Source organism: Natator depressus, chromosome 19, assembly GCF_965152275.1.
Source record: "Natator depressus isolate rNatDep1 chromosome 19, rNatDep2.hap1, whole genome shotgun sequence".
NCBI lineage: Eukaryota > Metazoa > Chordata > Testudines > Cheloniidae > Natator > Natator depressus.
In genome coordinates this window covers 6,018,018-6,040,990 of record NC_134252.1, presented here as the reverse complement: position 1 = coordinate 6,040,990, position 22,973 = coordinate 6,018,018, and the positions used below count along the sequence as shown (strand labels likewise).

At 56.6% G+C, this 22,973-nt stretch overlaps 1 protein-coding gene across 8 annotated transcripts in view; it reads left to right on the top strand.

Annotated features, from left to right (window-relative positions):
• Nucleotides 1–263: 263 nt before the first annotated feature.
• Nucleotides 264–22,973, top strand: part of ADGRB2 (adhesion G protein-coupled receptor B2) — a 112,314-nt gene continuing 89,604 nt past the window's right edge. For 5 of the 8 annotated variants that reach the window (XM_074934508.1, XM_074934513.1, XM_074934512.1 and 2 more), the window contains exon 1: nucleotides 266–414. Coding sequence is in view for 1 of the 8 variants with exons in the window: in XM_074934515.1 (XP_074790616.1) it covers nucleotides 2,160–2,217 (58 nt within the window). In the remaining 7 variants the exon portion in view is untranslated. Of the gene's footprint in view, nucleotides 415–868; nucleotides 973–2,144; nucleotides 2,218–22,973 lie in introns of those variants that run through there. The other 3 variants (XM_074934510.1, XM_074934509.1, XM_074934515.1) reach the window with 3 other exon arrangements.

The following is a 22,973-nucleotide window of genomic DNA, read 5'->3' as shown; positions in this document are numbered from 1 at the left end:
CCCCTGAGGATGCGACCCCGCCGCGGGCGGGCTCTGGGCGCCGGCTGCGGGCGCCGCCTCCTGCCGCGGGGAGCCTTCGGGGTGGCGGGGAGGCGCGGGCAGTAGTTGCGGCGAGGAGTGGGGGGGGGGGACACCCCCCTGTCCGGAGAAGAAGGGGGACCCCTGTCCGGAGAAGGGGTTTGCTGTTTTGTTTTTGCTAATTGCGGGGGCCCCCCCTCATTTCACACTGCGGGGGGGGGCGAAGATCGGAGCGAGCAGCTGCAGCGCACGGAGCCCTCCTAAACAGGGACCTTCCCCCCCTTCCCTCCCCCCGCCCCCGTTTTGCAGGCACGGGCTGGCTCTCAGGGATGGCAAACTTCAGCGGCTCGGGCCCCTCGTCTTGCAAGGGCTTAAACTACTGCTAGCAGAGACCAGGTGAGCGGGGCCCCCAGAAAGCGGGGCAGCGGGCGGCGAAGGGTTAATGCTCGGTGGCATGCCACCAAACTGTGCGCCTCCCCCCCCCCCAAAAAAAAACCCCACCCCCCCAGACAGCAGGCGTCCGCCATCACGCCTACTACTCAACTGGGAAAATGATGGCAATTAGAGGCTGCTGTAATTTATTGCGGAATTAACCCCCCCCTCCCCTCCGGCCCTTCCCCGGGCGCGGGGGGGCGGGGGGAAGGACTCGCTGGGATGCAGAGAGCGGGCGCCCCCAAGTTTACTTCCAAAAGCCCCCCGCGCCCTGGCCCGAGTTGGGTTGATGGGTCCTGTGCCGGTTACAAACACCAAACTGCAGCGTGGCCCGTGGGCAGCTCTGCTTCGTGGCAGGGCGGGCCGATCGGTTTAGAGGAGGGGGCTGCGGGTACTACATGCTCCCCTGGTGTGCCCCCCCCCCGCTTGTCTGGGAAGGCGAAGCTTGCAACGGGCTCGGCTCGTCTTCCTCGCTGTCTCTGCTGCGTTTCCCGTGGACCGGAGGGATGCATCCGTGCTCAGGTCTTTGCTTCCCCGTCCGCTTTGCAGCAGCAAGCCACCTTCCCCTTCCCCTGCCCCCCGCCCCGGGTTTCATGCAGTGCGAAAACACAAGACTGCTTTTTATTTGTAATGACTTGTGGGGGGCGGGGGGGGGATCGATCTCTTCGTGCAAACGCAGCGGGAGGGGAATCGGCGTGGCGAAGCACGCGGAGACCTGCCCCGGGGTGGCATTTTGAGGACGCATCTTCATAGTCTGCGTGTTCGGCCGGGCTGTGATTTCCTTCAGCGAAGGTTGGAAACGCCGGTGGGGCCGGGAGACCAGGCAGGATTCTTGCTTATGGGGCTCAGCGACAGTATCCTCCCCCCCCGCCCACCCCCTTTCCACGGAGGGCCGATGGCTGCCTAGTGAGGTGGGGAAGTTTGAATTGGATTGAGCGGCCACAGGAGTGGAGTTGGCTCCCCCGTGGGGGCTGGAAGCGACACACCGGCCTCCTCCTCCTCCTCCGAGGAAGCTGGGGAGATGCTTGACCATCTCTTTGCACGTGGGGGGTTTTAGGTTTCCGATCGGGGGCCGACTTTCAAGAAGATGGGAAATAGAGAGGCGGAGAGAGGGACTCCTGAGCTTCCCAGGCTCTGTCGGTTAAATCGACTCTCAATTCTCTACAGCTAAAAAAAAAAAAAACTACCGTGGAAAGGCGTTGGGCGAATTTTCTTGCGAAAAGGGTTCTCTGGCTCCTGCTAGGGGCGCCCCGAGAGATGGCACCCTCAGCTCTGCGTGGGTATTTATTATTTTTCTTGCTGCCCAGACTTGCCCATCTGGAAGGGCTCTCGTTACATGTATCAATAGGATGCATTTCTGTTTTGAAAGCAAGACACATGGGAGTGTGGGTGTGGGGTGTGTGTGTGTGGGTGTAAAGGCTCCCGATCCAGATGAACAATCCGTGGCACGTCAGCCAGAATAAGAGAGGTCGGGGTTTTGACACAGCTTGGATCGGGAGTGCCCTGGATGCTCGTGCTTGTACGGCGGGGGCGGTGGGGGAAAGGTGTGCGTTGGTGCGGCGTGCTTTGGTGTGTGGCACCCATGTCCCACTGAATGTGTGTAGACGTGAGTTGGAGTGAGGCTGAAAGTGTGCTGGAATTGCTCTCAATGTGCTGGCACAAGATGGGACAAGGTCAGCCCTGATGTAGGGGTTGAAACGCTCCTTGAGATGCACTCGATTCCAGCCAGGGCTGAATTAGCGCGTGCAACTCCTTCTCTGTTGGCAGGTAATGGCTTTGCCATGCGGGGTCTGTGTCTTTTGAAGCCGGTAGGTTGGATTTGTGGATTCTGCTCTCGTGCACTTATGGTACTGGGTGCGTAGGCATTGGCAGGTAGGTGCGTTGCTGGGGCTGTTTGCACTGCTGTAGTGTGTAAGTGTGCTTTGCAGGGTCTGTCCTAGCACCAGCGTGTAGGTGTATCTGAGTGTGTGTATTGTAGAATGGGCATACAGCCTTTCTATTGGATGTGGCAGGTGTGCTTGGGTCCCTTTGCACTAACATCAGGGTGCGAGTGCCTGGCTAGATCTGGCTGGTACATGTGTTGTGGGGGTGCATTCCTGGGTTTGTGAGCACTGGGTGTGTAAGGCTGGATCCGTTTCTCTGGGCACCATGGGCATGTGTGATAGTGGGTCTGTGGGCATGTTGTCAGGTGTGTGGGCATGTTGTCAGGTGTGTATGCAGGCATATTGCCACGCGTGCATGCATGGTGTGTGTGTCCGTGCATACGTGTGTGTTGGATTTGTGTGAGCAGTGTAAAGAGGGGGCAGGGATGGGTAGCGGAGAGGGAGTTCTCTTTCCAGGAGCGGCTGGGAGCAGAGAGCAGTTGGACCTGTGCGCAGATCGATCACGGTTTGGTTTAAAGACAGTAACTTGTTGCAGCGTCAGATGGTTGTATTCCTTCCAGCCCGAACCATGCCTGTGGTCAGAGGGCAAGGACCGTGACAGCTCGCTGCTCCCGCTCGCTTTGCGGCAGGGACGCTTACTAACGTCTTGCCTGAGTGACCCTTTGGTTTTCTAGGTCAGATTTGAATGCTCTCTGCGCCAGCGCTTCCCAGCCCTCTGCGAGCTCACTGGAGTCACTGACGTGTCTTGGGACGTGCAGTGTAATTGTGCAGTCAGGGAAAGGACACTTGTGCACCTCGCTGTTGCTCTTGGAGAGGACGTCCCCTCCACGTGGGGTGGGGAGGGGGAATTCTGCCCGAAGGGGGGCGCTGCCATAGGCAAAGGCAGATCGTTACTCACATCTTCGGACTCCTGTCTGGTGCTTCTTAGTAGATCATTTCACTCTGCACCGATAAGGGGATGTGGAATTAATTATGCTCTGCCCTGTGGATCGTGCAGCCCGGCTAAGCAGTGGCAGGGCATGGGAGGCTGAAACCCCATCGGTGAAAGGTTCGGGGTGGAAGTGTGAATATTTTAAACCAACCCTCCCCCCCCTTGACTGTAGCAACATCTTGGCAGAAATGCGCCATCTGTGCATCCGGAATTGATGGGGATGGGGGGTGCGGAGATCCGGAGGAGTGGGGTGGACATGAAGCGCAGCCAGAATCCAGCCTGGCAGGCAGCATCCCCCGATGTGGTCGCATGGAGCGTGGCTTCCGCGCCCAGCGCTGTGACGCTCACAGAAGCCCGTGCGATGCGACGGAGCGTGCGGCCCGGATTATGAATGTGGTTCGTAACCCTGCTGTGTGGGGATACCTGAGCCACCAGGGACTTAGCTGGCTGGCTTTCCTGCCCTTGTCCCAGAAGGGCAGCTGTGAGTGGCTTGGGCGGGTTTGACTGGAGGCTGGCGGCGGCAGACCTCTGGCTCTGTGATTTGTCTCCCCTCACGGCCCAGTGGGGTGTTGTCCTAAGATGTGTGCGTGTGCTCGTTTCCCTGAGCTGGGCATGAGCCGGGGGCTGACAAGATGGGTGGGTTTCGTGTGGCTTCTTCTCAGCATCCACCTGTGTATGCAGTGGGCACGTGCCCATTGCCTTGGCATCTGGCCCCAGGAGAATCCTGCAAAGAAAATGAGGGTTTCGAGCCCCTGGTGAGGCATGACCTTGATGGTGCGATTTTGGGGTGATGAGAATGATCACAGAGGACCTGGGGGGGGGTGTTAGTCCTGGATGGTGTCTCTCCCCCTCTGCCCAACTGATGGTTTTAGGGGTTAATTCCTAAAAGTAGTGAGGAGCTTCTGCAACCCTGGCCCTCCTCCCCAACTCCTCCCTGCGGGGGACCCCATTCAGGGTGGGAGGATGGTGCAGCCTTCGGATCCCGTTTGGCCCTTGGCCTTCTGTGGTGGTGTTTTTTCTGATGCAGACACCTCGTCATGGGGAATGTGGACTGAGGCCTAGCAAACCCATTTCATATCAGCCGCCAGACAGACATCTAATGGGAACAGGACTGCATCTGAGCTGTCAGCTTATTAATAGTAATAACACCTACCTCTTACAGAGTGATTAGGATCAGTAGCACTTTACAAAGGATGTCAGTCCCATCATTACGCCCATTTTACAGGTGGGGAAACTGAGGCACAGAGCGACAAAGTGGCTTGCCCACGGTTACTCAGCAGCCTATGGGCAGAGCCAGAGCCTTACCATCTTGTCCCTTTGTCCCCTTCTGCTTTCTTGATGTCCTGTCAGAACTTGACCGAGCAGCTGGGTGTAGCTTGTTTCGTGCAGGCCACCGAATAGTTCATCAGAGGGGCTTTTGGCCAGTGCTGTGACCAAACTGGGATGTGGAACACGGAGCCGTCTACAAAATATCCAATCCGAGGGGTGCTGTGGGCTCTTTTCTCTTCTGCAGCTCAGCTTGGGTGTTGGTCAGCTCCAGGCATGGTTGGGGTTAGGGTTAGCAAAGTAGCTTGGGAATGACTGATGCAGCGAGCAGGTTCCGCTGTTCCAGGGCCTACAGTCAACGGGAATCTTTCCATCAGCTTCTGTGGGCTTTGGATCAATTCCTCAGTGCCTTGGCCTGAGCTCCTGTAGTGACGAAGAAGGCTGGGAAGATAACCAAGGGAGGGGTGTTTTGGAGACACAGAAAGAGAGAGGTTATCAGGCTCCTGCATAGCAAAGAGAATAGCCACTTTATACAGTTCCTGCTAGCCTGTATCCCTGCTACGGACTCTTGGTTAGATGGACCCCCTGCCCCCCACCTGTAAATTGCACCGGGCGGGAGGCAGGGATGAACGGAGTGTTCTCTGGCAGAGAGTAGTCCTTAAGCCTGGAGGGGATTTTGTCGCTCCGGCTCCCGGCCTCGCGCTCGGAGTGGAGTTTTACCAACAGCCGTTAAGTAAAATAAATAAAAAGGCCCTGTGCTTGCCAGTGGTAGCGAGTCTGATCCAGTGATTGGCAAAACAGCGCCATTAATTACCGCTTGGCTTCGCTGCCGGGATGCATTGCTCAGGAAGGGTGGTGGCAGCGTGCCTGGGAAGCCAGAGGGAGTGGGGGAGTGAGAGAGGAAGGGATGAAAAAGAGAGAGAGAGGGGAAGCATGCGCTTGTCTCCAGGCACCATGGAGAGCCTACGGTTCCTGCTGGAACCCCCACAGCAGGTGTTGTTCCCTACCATGTGCACTCACACACACTCTCCCCAGGAGGGATGTTGCAGATCAGGGGATGGCTTCAGGCTATGAGAATTGGAGACACCAGGCCAGGTTTGCCGGTGGTTTCAATGGAGTCACACCAGAGATGGATTTGGTTCACCAGGGCCAGGAGCAGTAATTACGTCATACAGAGGCTCTTTCCGATTGTTGGTCTGATGCCAGCAGCAGAGAGTTGTTAGGTCCGTCTGTGGTAGTCACACACTCGGGCAGGGGTGTGACGATGTGACGCAGCAGGGAGGGGGGAGTGTTGAGCTGGGAATGTGCCCTGGGGATGGGAGACCTGAGAGCCTGTAACCTGAACCAGGAGAGGGAGGGGGAGGTAACACCTCTGCCCAGGAATGTGGACAGATGCTGCAGAAGGGAACCTGCTGGGGGGGGGGGGGGGTTAGTTTTCAGTTGGGGGCTGGGTGGAGGAATGCAGGGAACCCCAGGGCTGGGGTCTAAGCTCCCTGCTCCCCCAGAAGGACTTGACTGAGGGGTCCTGGGTGTCCCCACAAGCTCTGTTTTGGACTGTGTTCCTGTTGTCCAATAAACCTTCTGTTTTACTGGCTGGCTGAGAGTCTCAGTGAATCCCAGGAAGAGGGGTGCAGGGCCTGGACTCCCCCACACTCCGTGACAAGGGGTTTTTTAAAATTGTGCTGGAGGGAGGGGAAATCAGGGGTTTGGAAACGCAGCCCTGTAGGGAAGGCCGGTATGTATGGGCCAGAGGGAACAGCTTTGTTCTCCTCCTGTTACCTTTGGACAGCCAGGACGAGGGTGCCAGGTGCTTTCCAAGCACCCAGGGAGTCGCACTTCTTGTTGCAGGTCCCTTTCACTTTCAGGGTCCCCTCTGCTCCCTATAGGATCCAATACATCTCCCACCGAACTCTTTGGAAAGGCCTCGGCTGAGTCCTTGGGGCTGTCAGTCTTTGGGGCAGAGGCCATCTTTGCGTTCTGTGTTTGCTCTGCACCTAGTACAAAGGGGACCTGGTCCGTGACTCGGTCCTAGGCACTCCCGCAGTATAAAATCATTATTATTAATAATTATACGGTGTTTGGATTGCAGTCGCTGCAAGACAATGTCTGCTTTCAAGGGTCACTGTCGAAATAAGTGTTGGGATTTTTTTTAGATGAGTCAGTTTGGGAGAGAAAAAAACCCCAGTGTCTGACTCAACCTGTTGGGTACAGTCTGTCCCGATTTTTTTTTTTTTTAAATCCTTAATTTTTATTATAAGGGTTTTTCTGCTCCCTGTGGAGATGTTTATATGGGCCTTTTTAGTTATCCAGGTCTCCCTTTCTAGCTGACTCTGACCCTGATCCTGCAAATAGGGGAGTTTCTGATACCATAAGTAGCGTTTTACTCAAATGGTCCCGTTGACTTTGGTCGGACAAAGGGTGTCAATATGCGGGCCTGTAGCACTAGTTGTGTCCTTGAGCTCATTGGGGCAACTCGCTCATGTAAAGTTACGTATGTGTTTGCAGACGTGGGGCCTGTGCAGTGAATCTGACTTGTCCGGTGCACAAGTAAACAACCTGGAGAGAGATTTGCTCTACCCAGTTTCTCCCCTCTCTCTGGAGTCACTGGTAACAAGAGGAGACACACACAGTTTCCAGACTTTCACATTGGTGGGGTCTCCTTAAATTGTTCCCCCGGCCTTTTTAAAGGAAAACATCCTGGATGCATTTCTGTTAGTCTTCACTTTGGGCAAACGTTTATAGCACGGGATGAAGGGCATGAAAGCTGGGCACAAAATGTCCTCGTTCCAGGGCATCCGGCCGTGGAATGAACCTCCGGAGGAGACGGGGGGAATTGGAAATTTGTCTGTCTTCAGGAAACACTGCAGAACCTTCCTCCTTGACAAACTCTTTGTGCCATAAGGAGTGCTGGGGAATGACAGTGGGGCAGCCTAGAGGTGTGGGAGGCTAATTAACTTTTCTGTATCGATGTGATTTGATTTTGATGGGTCTGTTTGTTTGTACCTGTGTTTTTTCAAAGACTGTCAGAAGCACCCAGAGTGCTGAATGCGGCCTTAGTCCAGAAAAATCGAAATGAACACAGAGGCTCCATGCGCAGCCTGATCCGAGTTCCTAGGGTTGGGGGAATCCCAGCAAGCTGAAGGTTAATTGCTGCTGGGTTAACTTCGGGTTTCCTATGGATGTTTTATATTTTTTTTCCCCAAAAACTTTGTGAATAACGAATCCTGACTGAGGCCTCTGTAGTCACAACTGCCCCTACATGGAACGAAGGCGTCATCTCTTGTTGGGAAGCGTTAGGGAACCTCTGTGCAGGCTGAGCCGGAAGAAGCCGTCTTCTGTGTTTCCCGTGCTGCAGCTGGGAATAATCATGTGTGAGGCAGGTATTTAACACCTTCCCTCAAGAGAGATGAACCCCAGAGACTTTAACTGGTTTCAGAAGGGCTGGGTTTCTCTCCTCCTGGAAGGAGATCTCTGGAGAGTTAATGCACCTGCATGACAGATATTTTGATGATGCATTCTTCTGTCTGAGTCAGCCCTGCGTGACGCTGCTAGAATTGTGGTTTATTTTTATTTAAAGATGAGATTTATAGGGTCAGCCTGACCACTTGTGGTCGTTAAAGATCCCCTGGCACTTTTTGCCACTGTTGGGGTTTTCACCCTCCTAGGTAATTACATTGTGCCTCCCTAAAACCACCAGGCAGTTTCAGGTGGATAGACTCTTTCTATCCCTAAAACCCCAGTTAGCATCCATGTGTGTGGCTATAAAACAGCTGTTGCGTTCCACCCCAGAGATGGCTGCATTTCAGGAGCAGGTGATGAAATTCCTTAGTCTGAAAAGAGCTTTGGCTTCCATTGGCAGGTAAGATACTATGTCACTGAAGATCATTATACTATGTAATTAAAAGATCATGGGCCAGATTCTGATTATGTTTATGCTGCTGAACCTCTGCCAATGTTAGTAGCGTTACTCTGGATTTACACCAATGTAAGTGCAATATGAGTGTGATAGTCAAGAGACTTGTGTGTAACAGAAGCATGCCCTGATCTTTTTACCCTGCTGCTGAGATTCCAGTTTGGCATCTTGCCTCCTAATTCATCCCTTGGAAGGTTGCGTTTCCCTCCAGGATTTTAGGGAAGGGGGCATGCATGATGCAGAGCTTCGGCAAGGACAACGTAGACAGCTAGAATTAGGAGTTTGGCCGGGGCACCCTGATGCTTGGGGGGAATGCAGTGGTAGCTTTAACGTCCCGGAGTAGTCAGGACTCCTGGTTTGTGTCTCATCCAGAAGACAATGCCTCCAGCTGTACGGCGTCTTTCCAGCACTGCTCTGAGGCATTGGTAGTACCGACGTAAGGCAATGACAAGTCCCGCTCCATGCCATCGAGTGCCCCTTGGCAATGTAGTGGGGCACTGGGGTCAGCAGCAGGGACTCTCCGGGGCAGAGAGCCCCCTCCTGAATTGCTGGCCCCGAGGCGACCCACCCAGTTCTCCTCAGAGCTGAGTGCTGACGAGGTGGATGGCGGTGGCCGCTGCGGGCCATATGTGCCGTGATCCTTGCTGTGTTTCTGGAGAGGGCCCAGACGGCTTCTCATCTCACCGAGGCCTTAGCATGCAGGGGCCTTGGCGGCTTTGCCGCAGACTCTGAGGAAAGGATTCACCCCGGGCACAGGGCCAGCATGAGGCCTATGCACCTCTTACTGCCCACGTAAGCCCTGCTAGGGCGAGGTCCCTTGGGCCTAGCCCTGGTGCTGCCCCCTGCGTGGGGCTGAATTTCATCCCTAGCGCCCAGGGCTGAGGGGAGAGAGAGACATGCCCAGCCATGCCCCGACAAACCTCCTGCTCCTCCCTCAGTGCTTGGCGCTTGCAGGGGGTTGGAAGTGGGGGAGGGTATTTAGCTCCTGCCGGGCTGTGATTTGTGGAGCCCTAGACCTGCAGGGGTGAGCCTGGGGCGGGCCGGCACGAACGCCTCATTGAGACGAACGCAGCCGGTCGCTCGGTGGTGCCTGCAGACTCCAGAGGCGGACGCTGCATTGGGCCACGGCCGGGAGGTTCAAATTCTGCACCAGCTGACGGGTAGGTCCCTTTGCCAAGCCCTGCGACAGCTGCCTCTCCTGTCGCAACGTGGCGGGCAGCCCCTTCTCTGCACCCACCCTGTGTGCAGCCTGCCCAGCCGCCGAGTGCACTGCCCTGGCGAAGGGAGACTTTGTGTGCGTGGAGGTGACTCTTGCGTTTTGTGTGGGATGTCCTGTGTCTGGGCGAGTAACTTTTCATGGTCTAGTGGAGGGGACGGCACGTCAGGGCTCCTGGGGCCTGCGCTCAGCTCTGCCACTGAGCTGCGGCATGATCTTGGGCAAATCACTGTCCCGGGTGCCTTGGTTTCTATGAAATGGGTTTAAAGAGGGGCAGCCGCCGAGATCCTGGGTGCTGCACAAGGGCACAATGTTTTAACGGGCACTTTACCACCGTCCTTTACGATACACAGGCCGGGGGTCGTGTAGCAGAGCTGGAGGGTGGGGATTAGAAGCGAGGCTTTTAATGGTTGATCATGATTCTGGCCAGCCGGGCTAGCAGCGCACTGCCTGCTGGGACCTGCCATCTCCATGGGATAGATCCGCAAACGGAAGATGAGGCTGCTGATAGGTTGTATTGGGTCAAACCTCAACCACGTAGCCCCCCTAGAACGGAGGCTGCAGGCTGGGCGCGGGAGGGACACCGCCCATGGCGAAGGGACGTTGAAGGGGCCACATCCAGCCCATCCGTTTCACCCAGGCAGCCCCATCGATGTCAAACAAGAACCTTCCCCCCAGCGTACATGTTCCCCTGTGCCGTCAAGTCCTGCGCTAGCTGCCGGTTGCACTGGCCCATGAGCTTCAGACATGTGGCAGTCGGGTGCTGTCTGGAGGCCCTGAAGCCGATGGCCAGGCTTTCAGAAGTGCTGGACCTGCACGGCACCTTCAGTGCAATGTGCGGCTGGTAAATCCGGCCCAGTGCCTCAGTACCGACTGTTGGCACCCAGGATTGAAAGAGGCGGCTGGGGTAGCAGTGAGGAGCCCACACCTCTTATCTGGGTTGGATATTCTGTATTCAGCACCGTGGGGCCTTGATCTCAGCTGGAATGTCTAGATCTTTTGCGAATACAAATAATTAATAAACCCTGGTCCGGCAACCTGGTCTTCCTGTGTGTGCTGCAATGCTCCCAGCCCAGTTTTTGGGCATTCGCTTTGCGCATCATCGAGGGAGGAGCAGCCGACTTCTGATGGCCGAGGCTTTGTCAGTGGCGGCGTCCTAGGCGGTAGAAAGAATCCAGGCGTCCGGCTGAGTTTGCGACATGAACAAAAAAAAAAATCACCTTTTTGATCTGCAAGCCGTGTGCCACGGATTTGCTCTGAAATTGCCAGAGCACAAGGATAAAAGCAGGAACCCCAGGAAGCCAGTTTTACACAATCGCTTTCTTGGCTTTTTAAATGTGGTTTTTAATTAACCCCACCCCCCCCAAACCCTAAACTGGCTCTGTAGCGCAATGGGAAACGAGAGGGACAGAAGCAGAATGAAAGATCTGACATGAATTGCGATCACGAGGCAGCCAGCAAGTTTGCCGGCACTTCTGCGAGGAGCCACCAGTGTTTGGGAATTCCTCCCGATTCCAGGAAGGAGCCAGGTTTGGTGGCCGTCTGAGCCACTCAGCCTCACACCATCGGGGGGACAGAGAGAGCATCAATTTTCATGCTACGGGGATGTCGAAGGTCAGGAAGGTTGGCAGCAGTTTCAGATCGTTGCTGCTCTGGTCAGTCTGCAGGCTGGGCCGGGTTAATAGATGGCACGCCGCACAGCCTGGAGAGAGAGTCTCAAATGGGCAGGCGCTCTTTACCCATATGGCCTGATGGGGATCCTCAGCTAGGGTCAATCAGTGTAACGGCAGTGAAATGATTGGCGCTACCCCTGATTTACACCAGCAAGGGGGGTCTGGCTCCTGGAGGTCAGCAGACTTGTGTCCACTTACGCCTGGCCTGATTCTGGCCCATGTAGAGCGTTTGGAAGTGACTGGGAATGTTCATGCAGCATCTAAGTTGATTGCCGGTCGGTTTCCTCTGGGGAAGGGGTTTGGGTGGCCTTTTAGCTGTCCCTTCATTTTGGACGCCTTAAAGGGACAGGCCTCCCTCCCTACAGTGCACGGGTCCCTCCTACCAAGGCTCTTGGCCAGATCTCCAGGCCGCTGTGGAGCTGATTTCCCCAGCGGCCTGTCGTCCCCACTAATGGGACAGTCTCTCGTTACAGTTCACGGCATCGGTTGCTAAAGCCCTCCCCCTTCCAGCCACGTATTATCCAGCCCTGGCTGCTGCTCCCCTCCCCCTTCCAGTTGTGCCCTCCATGGCTCGGGCACCTGCTGGTGACCCCTCCAGTGTCACTGTGTACATGCTGCGGGGCTGCCAAGGAAACCCCAGAAATAATGGGCAGCCTGGGGCTTCAGATATCCTCTGCTTCTCCTGCTGCCTTGTAGGCTCCTTACCAGGGCCCTGGGTGTGGATCGGGCATCGTCTCCCTGGGTGGGGTGATGTCCAGCTGCCCTGCCGGGGCTCTCTGATCTTTGACCTTTCTCTGTGCTTTACCTGCTGCTGTTCCACCTCCCAGCTGCAGTTTCCTCCGATGTTACAAGCTGAGCAGTCTCGGAGGATTTAGATCAGGGAGAACCAGCTGCAGCGAAGATGGCGTGAGTGGCTTGGCAAGGGTTTGCCCTCTCCTCTGAGTCAGTTCTTAAGCACCATGCCCCAGTGTGGTGCTAGGGGGCGCTGTGCTGCAGGGGAGGGGAGTGGGTGAGTCAGCAGGGGGCGCTCTCCTCTGAGTTATCGCTGTCCCCGGTGACCCAGCCCATTGTTCGGCGATACCACGCTGTCGTTTTGGGAGAGACCGAAAACCAAGGTTATGATGAGATGATTTAAAGAGCCCGGGATGCATTTGGCAGGAGCAGGGGGCGTTAACCACGATGGCCCGTTTGGATAACTACACCCTGGTTGTCAAAATGGCCAGCGTGGTTTCAAAGAGATACCATTTTCCTCTCCCTTCCTGTCCTGAACGGTTGGGTAGCGTTGCTGTGTGCTGTTAGAGCTGCCACGTCCCACCCCAGAGGTCGCTGCATTTCCGTGATGGGTGAAGCGTACAGCAGCCGGTACAGTGTGCAAGGCACTTAGTGGCTGACAGCGGCTGTATCAAGGCAGGGTCAGGAGTGTGGCTGCTGGGTACTTTCGGAGGGTGGCTCTGTGCTGCTTCACGCTGTATTATTGTGGGAAGGGGCGTTTGGGGCCAGGGGAGGAGGCTGCATCTTGTGCCCCGCCAGGGTGTGGAAATGCTTCTATGCAGTATTGAGGCCCGGGGAGGCCTCGGCAAAGTGCATAGCGTGTCCCTGTCTGACTTGCTTCTCTCTGCCGCTCCACGGAGTGGGGATGGGCAGCCATCCTGCCGGGGGCCCCAGGTCCTCAATGGATTCTTTACACCTGTAAACAGAAAATGAGTCTCCGGTGCCCCACATTCCGCCCTGTGAGTGAGCTTCCCATTATCGCTGCAAAGCAGACGCTTTCACAGCCAGGCCGGGCTGGGCTCCCACTCCCTTGCCTGCTGCTCATGGCTGGTCCGGAGAGGTAGCGGCTTAAGGGAAAGTGCGGGGGGGGGGCTTGAGAAGGAGGGGTGGCTGTTGAATCTTGAGGGTTGAATTGCAGATGCAAGGGATCGCATCTCCAGCCACCCGACTGGCACCCTCTGTTTGGTGACAGAAGATGCGAGCGCAGGACTTTGCAACCCAATTAAATTGTAGGGGCAGCTTTCACCCACAAAAGTGAGGTCTCCCCTTCCGCAATTGTACTCTCCTTAGTACGTTGGGGGGCGGGGGGGAGGCATGCAGGGGTGGGTGTGCATGTGTGGGCAAAAATGTGCAAATCCTGCTGAGGCCCCTCCTACCTGCTGTTGTTATTGACATTGGAGTATTGCCTAGAGGCCGCAGCTGGCTCGGGGTATGGCTACACAGCAACTAGACACCCGCAGCTGGCCCATGCCAGCCGGCTTGGGCTTGCGGGGCTCAGGCTGCAGGGCTGTGTCATTGCGTGTCATTGCCCGGGCTCTAGGACCCTGCAACGTGCCAGTCCCTCAAAGCTCCACTATACGGACATATGGTAAATGGGTACGGACAATGCCCCAAAGAGTCGACAATCTAAATCCAGCTTCCTGACCACCTGTCTCCCCATCAGCCTGTGCAGTCGGCTGGAGGTACCCAAAGAGTTACTCAGTTTGAAATACACACATTTCAAACTTTTGTTTGCTTTTGTTTTGTAAATGCAAATTGAGATTCTGATGCGATCCCGGGGCTCCAGGAGCTGGGGCTTGAAGAAACATGCCAGATATCGCAGGAGTTGGCAACTGCAGAGCGAGATCAAATGCAAAAGGATTTTTCCTCCCCTCTCCTTGGAGATCACCATCAGTGGGTTACAAGTAACTACTGTATAATAATTATGCTGTACTGTAATAATTTTGGCGTAGAGCGTCCGCATGGGGAGATATTCCAGAATAGTTCATTGCACTAGAGCTATGCTAGTAAGATTCCCCATGTGATCAAGCCCTTAGTCATGGGTGGCCTGGGGGCATGGCCCTTCCTGCCCCTCATACTAGTGACTGTGGGTTCAAGTTCCCAGGATGCCTTGTGCAGAGGGTAGATGCTGTGCATTTGGCAGATGAGGCTGGCGCCTCTCCATGGGCTTCTCCTTCACTGGTACTTCCAAGTGAGAACTCTGTGAGCTTTGATTCGGCCTGGGCTGGGAAGGATTAGCTTTCTCCTCCTAAAACAGGGGGAGCTGCCAGTCGTAAAAGGTGTCAAAGTAAATTCTGCCTTTTAAATAAAGTACTGTGGCCAACTCAGCTGTGAACTGATGTTCCAAAAGTAATGGTAGAGTGCTTCCTGCAGGCTCGTGTTGGCCGCAGACAGAGAGCGGGCTGTCCACGTTGTGTTGCACTGGGTGAATGTGTTGGAGTACACACAGGAGTGTGGGCCCATGGGTGTGCGGGGGGGGGTTGTAGAAGGGTACTTAGGCTAGTGTGTGGGGGGATGTGTGGTTGGGTGAGGGTGGTCGGCTTTGTGTGTGGTGTGGTGTGTTCTGCGTGGGCTCTTACACTGTGCTCGTCGCTAGAGCTGGGCACAGGGTTTTTGGGCCAAAACCTTTTATTTATTTCTTTATTTTTGCACTGCAAAATGCACGTTGGTTTTGGCTGAACCCTTTCACCGACTCGTGTCACCGTCACCCAGCTGGTGTGGCTGAAACAAAAAAGCAGACGTTTCAGGACCATGGAAATGAACCCTTTTGAGTCTGCCACACAAAAACTTTCCAGGCTTGATTCGCAAAGCTAAGGAGGAGGCTCTGCCTGAAAACCTTTCGCCCAATGCCTGGGCCTCTCCCCTGGGATTTGGGAGACCTGGGTTCGAATCCCGGCTCTGGAGGCGGGGACTTGACCCCAGGCTGTTGTTTGTACTGGGCTCAGTCTCTCAATCCCTGCAGTCGAAGCTGGTCTGCTTTGCCAAGTGTCACGTGTGGGCTTGGGCTGACAACCGCTGAACGAGGAGAGACGCTAGCCAGCGAGAAGCCCTTGCTCAAGAGCTGGGTTATTTTTCCATTTATAAGGTGCCCACCGTGGGTCTCCAGAGAAATAAAATCCAGCGTGGAGCCCTCCTGCCTGAATGCCTCACTTCTTCCCTCCCCCCCCACCAACCTGCCCCCTCCCTCCCTGGACCATCTCTGCCTTGTCTGGGCTGAGCCTCAGACAGCGTGATCTCCCCCAGGTCCCCATCTCAGCCCCAGCGGCCAAGGCACGGTCAGCCCGGCCCTGCTGCCGGTCTCTAGTCCTGCCAGATGGCAGCGAGGGCCGGGAGAGTGGCTCACAGCTGGCGCAGGAGGGGCACCGGCTCACTGCGGGCGTCTCGTGCCGCTTTCCCAGCTGAGACACCAGATGTGGGAGAGGAATTTGTTCCCGGCTGGTTTGTTCTGTGCCGTGCCCTTGGCCGGGGTACGCCAGGCCACGCGGCATGGAGGAGGAGCCAGGCTGCAGTCTTCTCCTTGCAGAGGTCGGGCATGGGCCAGGTTTGGGTTAGTGGCTCAGTTAATATCTGCTCCTGCCTCCTTCTGTGTGTCCTCCCAGCCTGTCTCCCTTCCTGTGGGTTCTGCCTGCAGCCACCCCCTCTTGCATGCAGCCTGGGGGCAGTCGTTTGTGCTGCTCCGTGAGGAGCCACAGGGCCTCCAACAACCACACCAGAGCCCAGAGCTTCGGCGTGCTTCCCGGATGGATGATGCCTCCATCTGCACAGCACCCCCTACTGCTCTTCTGGAGTATTGGATCAGCACTAACTTGAAGAGGAGAGCGCCCCCTGCTGACCCCCCTACCCACTCCAGGCAGCTGCGTGTGCACAGTGCCAGGACTTGTGCACATGGTCCCCTGGGGAGGGGCGCTTGGTAGATCTCCAGCTGCTGCTGACCCTCCTGGTGAATGCCTCCTGCACCGGGACCCCCCCCCCAGTCCTGGGCCTCGCGCGGGGCCTGGGGAATTGGTGCTGGCAGTGCCAATACGGCGCTGTCAGGAAGAATAAACGTCCAGGGCTCGCTCTGCTGGAACTAATGAAAACAAAGAGCTGGGAAGCTGGAGAATCATGCTCCCGAGGGAGCACTTTTCCCCACGCTCGCGGGGCCGAGCACCGGCCTGCCTGTCGGACGAGGAGCTGGCTACATCACTGCCTCGTCAGCTCTCTCATTGAGGTTCCCTCTGCCTACGGCACGACCGGGGACAGGAGGCTCCAAGGCTCAGCCTGGGATCTGCCTATCCCTGAGCTGCTCTCGCCCAAAACCCCAGCCACCAGGGGCCTGCCCAGCCATTGCCTGGTGGGGCAAAGGCATGATCTGTGATGGGCGTGGCATCGTGTGGCGTGGCCTTCTCCTCTCCCGGGGCGCCAGCATCACGCCATGGTGAGTCTCCTCTGGCAGCGCGGCGTGGGGGAGCAGCCTCGTGGCACGGCCGCTTACACGGCAGGGCCTTGCGAAGCCGGGGGGACGATGCCATGCAGGGGTAGCGTGATGCAGCGTCCTCTTGTTACAAGGCAGGGGTCACGGGGCCCTCGTCACGCTGCAGCACGCGCCCCAAGACACGGTGGAACGTCCTGGCTTCAGCCGTGCGCTCGCCGGGACCCGCAGCCACCAGTGATCGGTTACAATCCCGGCGCCAAGGAACAAGCCCCGTCCTGCAGCAGCCGGTACCGCCACCGCCCTGACAGCGCGCGGGGTCCAGTCACTGGCTGAACCAGAGGTCACTTCAGTGGGGTCCCTTGGGCGAGGGTGGGGAGCCCAGGACGGGTTCGCTCCTCCGTTGGGATGGCTGGCACCAGCGACCGACCCTTACAACGCAGCTCGTGGAATTTTTATTCCAGTGTTTCCTCCCTGCGGGAGGTGTCTTTCCCATCCCAATGGCCAGGCAAGGGTTACTGACTGCAACTGTGTCCCTGCCCCCCAGGGGCACTGCCCCCGGGGTCCAGCTGGGAGGGAGGAGCTAGCGGACGCCTGGCCTGGGCAAACGGGCTGCGAGGCCAAGAAATAGGCCTGGCGGGTGGGTGGGGAGGAGGAGGTGACGAGGGCCGGTTCGCATCTGCCCACCCAGCAATGGTTCCGGAGAGCACGCGAGGGAACGGAGTTGATTTGGTCCCTGGAGGTGGCGCCGATTTCCCCCCCACTCCTGGCTGGCGCGAGGACGATGCCAGCAAACAAAAGGGTTTTGTTCCTGTGGAAAACGCAGCGGCGAAGTTGGAGTCGGAGCTGCGTGGAGGCAGACGAGAATGTGCGCCGGGGCGGATGGGGGCTCTGTCTTGCCCGGCTGAACCCCTGGCTCCGCAGGAGTGTGGGTAGGAGGCTGGGTGTCAGGCCGGCTGGGTTCTGTTGCTCTCTGGAAGACGGTGCAATCTCGTGGCTGGCATCTCGGGCTGCGGGTCAGGACCTGTGGTTTCTGTGACTCTCCCTAGAAGTTACTATGGGGTCATTAGAGCCGTGTGCCGTGTGTCAGGACTCCGGGGGTCTGGTCTCTTTGAGGCAGGGACCATCTGTGTGCTGTGTTTGTACAAAGCTTAGCACTGCCATGCTCCTGGCCAGGGACTAGCGCTGCGACGTGCTCCGGCAGTGCAAATAATTCATAATAGTATTTCTGTGCCACGCACTCGTTAGCTCATTTCACTTAGACCTGTGAGCCTCCAGTCGCTGGCTGGGGCTTAGGTCTCAAACGGTGGGGGCTGGGGTTGAGTTTGGATGGGTGCACGGACAATATGTATCAAAGGGGTTCTTGAGTTCTCTTGCCACTGAGCTTGGCTGTGACCTTGAGGGAGTCACGTTGCCCGTCCATGCTTCAGTTTCCCCATGTGTCCAGCTGTGGTAACGCTGTTGCCCAGCAGGAAGGTCTGCGGACATGAGTGAGTTACCAGAGCTTTGGTAGCACTCTGACCCCAAGCATTGTACCATGGAGACCAGGATCCCCTTTCCCGAATTCAAAGGATGGGCGGGGAAAGGCGCAGTCCAGGCCTCCAAAGCAGAACTCCTCTGGGATTCATGCGGCTGCTGCTGGCGGGACCTTGATAGATGCGTTCCCTAGGGTCACGTAACGAGTAAGTCTGTTTCCTGTCTTCTAGGGGGGCTTGGATCTCTTGGGACCCAGATCTGGACTTCCCTGCTAGTGTTTTTGCAGCTCCCCAGCCCTATCCTGTGTGGTGCTGTGTGGCCCCTCTCCTTTTGAAATCACCAGGCGCTGATGGGGTCAGCACCTTGCAGGAAGAGTCCCCAGCTACCCAGATTCTGCAAAACCATGTGTTGTTTTTGCTCCCCATCCTGCCCACCAGTTCTGCCGTGAAGCCACGAGTCTCGCATCCTTCTGCAAAGCTTCGCTAAACCAGTCAACCTTCCGGGGCATATTCCTCCCACCTCCAGTCAGATCCAGCCCCTTCCCATCTACCCGCGAGCTGGGGACTCCAGCATCCCCTGCTCCAGGCCCCGTGCTTGGCAGCGGTTTCCAGCCTCACCAGAGTTCCTTTGACCCTGGCTAGCTTTGAGGCCTTGGCGCTGCCAACCACAATGCCTCAGCAAGCATGCTAGCTTCCCTGTTCCTGCCCTGACGCCCTTGCAGCAGCCCGAGTGTCTCCAGCTGCACGTTACCGGCAGGTGTGTCGTGCCGCCAGAGAGCTGGCATCTCTTTCGCAACGTTGGGCTCACGCTGGTGGTTCTTGTGAGATCGGACCCTGGAAAAGGTCCCTGTTCTCTGCTCTGGGTGCGCTTGCATGAATAAAGCAAACCTTCATCCTCTCACCGGTGTGACTTTCAACCCAGCCTTGCCCCGACCTCCCCACACAGATCCTCTCCCTCCCAAATCTCCCACCTTTCGCGTTCTCCCCACTACTCTGGCTGTGTCTCAGGTCACGCATGGGCTCCTGCTGCAGCCTCCTTCGGCTCTGAGGTCAGCCCAGCTCACGTCGCAGATGCAAAGCCCCTCTTAAAAGCGAGGCTTCCGCCCTGATTTAATAAGGCAGCTGCCATCCGTTATTTTATTAATGAGTTATTAAAATCCCGTTTGAGGCGAAGCAGCTGCAGCTCTAGGATCATTCCCAAGAAATATGTTTTTAATGATCCGTTGGTTCCTCGTTAATGTACAACAGGTGCCCGCAGGAGCCTCGGTGTACTCGCAGACTCCCGCTCTGATGAGGTGTCCTCCTGCCTCCGGAGAGCCCCCCACGCTGTCTTGGCCCCAATGCCTTTGGTAGAAGGTTTCCTGCGTTAAGCCACCGATGCGTCAGTCCCTGCTGTGCTCACTCGGGATAGGAGGTGGGAAGTAGGAGAGTCCGTAGCATTCGGTCTGTTCTCCCCCTAGCTTATCAAAAGCCCGGTGTGGCTATCTCCCCGAGACCGGTGGCTATCTCCCCGAGACCGGTAGGGATACTGGCTACGTTTCCCCCCCTGCCTCCACTCCAGCGAGAGGAGTTGGAATCCCCTACCTGCTCTCCCATGGGGAGAGGGCTCAGGCACTGGGAACAGCCTGTTGGCTCCCTGCGACTCCCCCGGGAGCCTGTCACTGCAGTATCTGAGCGCCTCGCTGCTGGGAGTTCAGGTCTCTCTAGCTCACCCAGTCCTTGGCCATCAAGGCGGGGAATTCGCACCAACCGTGGTGTGAACGGGACTGAGACCTAGCAGATTCATTGCACGTGGGCCGCTCACCAGTAACCCGGCTGCCCTGGGCCGGATTTGAACCAACGACCTAGCAGTAGCAAGGTTGCTGGGATGGCGAGGGGGATGTGTGTATCCGTTTCCTCCTGCACGGCTGTGGCGGCTCGTGAAGCGCAGCTCAGGATAACAAGCTCGTCACGGCCTCCCTGATCCGTGCGCCAGAGTCAGCTGTTAATTAAAAGGGCTCTTGCCCTGGTTCGTTACGTTGCTGAATGGGGTGGGGGCACTCGCTCACTTGCTTCTCGCCCCAAATTACCTGTTGCCTGTGATCTTTGCAGAAGGGCAGGGGAAGGGATCGAGGGGGGCTGGAGAGACGCAGCCAGCGGGTTGCATTAATTCCTGAGCATTCTCCCGGGGAGCGTCTGATGGAGCCGGTGAAACCCTGGCTGAAGCCGACCATCCTTATAGCGCCCTGTGAACGTTTAAAAGGCTGCGGCGATTATGTCGTGTGCAGCAATTTGGAGCAAAGCCAGGGCTGTGGGGAGGGGGCTTTTTGCTGTCCTTCCGTGGCTGTGTGTGTGAATGCAGGTGTGTGCACGGGAGTGGGTGGCGTGGGTGTGCACGCAGCACGTTCGCAGGCAGGGGCAGTGTGTGTGTGTGTGTGTGTGTGTGTGTGTGTGCAGGGTGGGGGTGTGCACATGCGCGACTTGCGTCGCCGTGGCCCCAGACACTGAGGACGTTCTGACCCAGAACTGTCTTGCTGACCCAGTACCTGTTGGGTCCGGGGGGAGGGAGGGGTGCCACGTGACTGCATCCCGGGTCCTGGCTTGTTCCTTTGCCAAGCAGATGCTGCCTCCTGTGTTCTGTATTTAGCAGGGGGACATGCCTTTGGTCTCTGATTCTCAGCGCTCGCCCAGCTCGCTCCCTCCCTTCCCCCAGGGCCTTGCTGCTGTAGCCTAGGCTAGGCGGCTCTGGTGAAGATGCCGGGTGGTTTAGGGGCTATGAAGCCTGTTAACCTCCCAGTTCAGAGCTGACCCCGGTTGGTGAGAGATGCCAGCAGCCTGGCTGGTGCTAACCAAGCTCAGCAGAGGAGACGGCTGGGCCCTCCAGCGCTGAGTTGATGCCTGTTGTGTGGGCAGTGGGATAGCCTGGCGCTGGCACTATGTGCCCAATTCTCCAGGGCACTGCCTCTTATACTAGATCTTAAATCAGCCAATCAGGATCCTCTCCCCATGGCCATTTATACCATCCCTGCGATCCCTGGATCCTGTACGGTGCCCTTGGATCATAGAATCATAGGACTGGAAGGGACCTCGAGAGGTCTCTAGTCCAGTCCCCTGCACTCACGGCAGGACTAATTATCTAGACCATCCCTGACAGGTGTTTGTCTAACCTGCTCTTGAAAATCTCCAATGATGGAAATTCCACAACCTCCCTAGGCAATTTATTCCAGTGCTTAACCACCCTGACAGTTGGGAAGTTTTTCCTAATGTCCAACCTAAACCACCCTTGCTGCAATTTAAGCCCATTGCTTCTTGTCCTATCCTCAGAGGTTAACGAGAACAATTCTTCTCCCTCCTCCCTCCCTGTAACAACCTTTTATGCACTTGAAAACTGTTCTCATGTCCCCCCTCGGTCTTCTCTGCTCCAGACTCAACAAACCCAATTTTTTCAATCTTCTTCAATCTAGGTCCTGTTTTCTAGACCTTTAATCATTTGTGTTGCTCTTCTCTGGACTTTCTCCCATTTGTCCACATCTTTCCTGAAATGTGGCGCCCAGAACTGGACACAATACTCCAGTTGAGGGCTAATCAGCGTGGAGTAGAGCAAAAGAATTACTTCTCATGTCTTACAACACTCCTGCTAATACATCCCAGAATGATGTTCTCTTTTTTTGCAACAGTATTACACTGTTGATTCATATTTAGCTTGTGGTCCACAATGGCCCCCCAGATCCCTTTCCGCAGGACTCCTTCCTAGGCCATCATTTCCCATTTTGTTTGTGTGCAACGGATTGTTCCTTCCTGAGTGGAGTACTTTGCTTTGTCCTTATTGAATTTCATCCTATTTACTTCAGACCATTTTGAATTTTAATCCTATCCTCCAAAGGACTTGCAACCCCTCCCGGCTTGGTATCATCCACAGACTTAATAAGTGTTCTCTGTATGCCATTATCTAAACAATTCACGGGGAAGGGGAAAACAGCATCGGGCTCTGCCATGGCATGGGCTGGGGTGGTTCTGCGTCAGGCGAGCATCGGGCAGCCTCTGATTCGGTCCTGCCTCTGGGCTGGGGAAGCTGAGTTTGGGGGGAAGGGCTGTGAATGTCCCAACCTCTTTTGGGGCCCTCCAGGAGATGCAGAGCGGAGATCCCAGGGTAAGTTTCCCCTCTGGGAGATGAGTGGGGAAGCTCCAGTCATTCACGAAGCCCCTGTGAATTCCTGCAGACAGCGGGGGGCTGTGGCGATGACTCATCCCTTCCCCGTGCCTGGGGGAGTTCTTTGCAACCCGCTTGAGCGTTGGCTGCCAGCAGGGGGGCTGGCCAGCTCTAGGTGCCCTCCGATGATGTTCCAAATGGCACCAAGACCCAGACAGAAGGGCACTGGAGATGCCAGATGGTAATGACATTGGGCTGCTAACGACCAGGGCTGGTTTCAGGTTCTGGTTCCTGTGCTCACATTAAGGAAGGGAAATCCGTGGCCCCAGGGGAGGTGGGCGGCCCAAGGCAGTGCAGACATGTGCTTTTCAAGGCAGGCGCTCTGCTCCAGCGGGGGGGCAGGGAGGCAGGACTCCTGGGTTCTCTTCCTGGCTCGGTGAGGGAGCGCAGTCTAGTGGCTAGTATGGTTAAGTGGTTATAGCAGGGATCTGGGAGCCAGGAGTCCTGCATTCTATTCCCAGATCTATGCTAATTCCCTGTGCGACTTCGGGCGAGTCACGCCCAGCTCTGTGCCTCAGTTTCCCCACCTGTGAAAGGGCGCTCGGGACCCCTCCCACGCAGGGCTGTGGGCACTTGGCTCACATGCATTTGCAAAGCGCTGAGAGAGCCCTCTGCTGCGTTCAAAGCCTGTAACAAATCGACGGGAAGGAGGCTCCGTTGCTGCGGCCTGGCGCTATGCCCGGCTGTTGCCGTGGGCAGCGTCGCGTGGTATCTGTGCGCCGTTTAGAGGTGGGCACGCTGTCCATCTCCTCAGTGGGGTGACGGCGAGAGGAGCCTTGCTTTTGGACAGCGGGA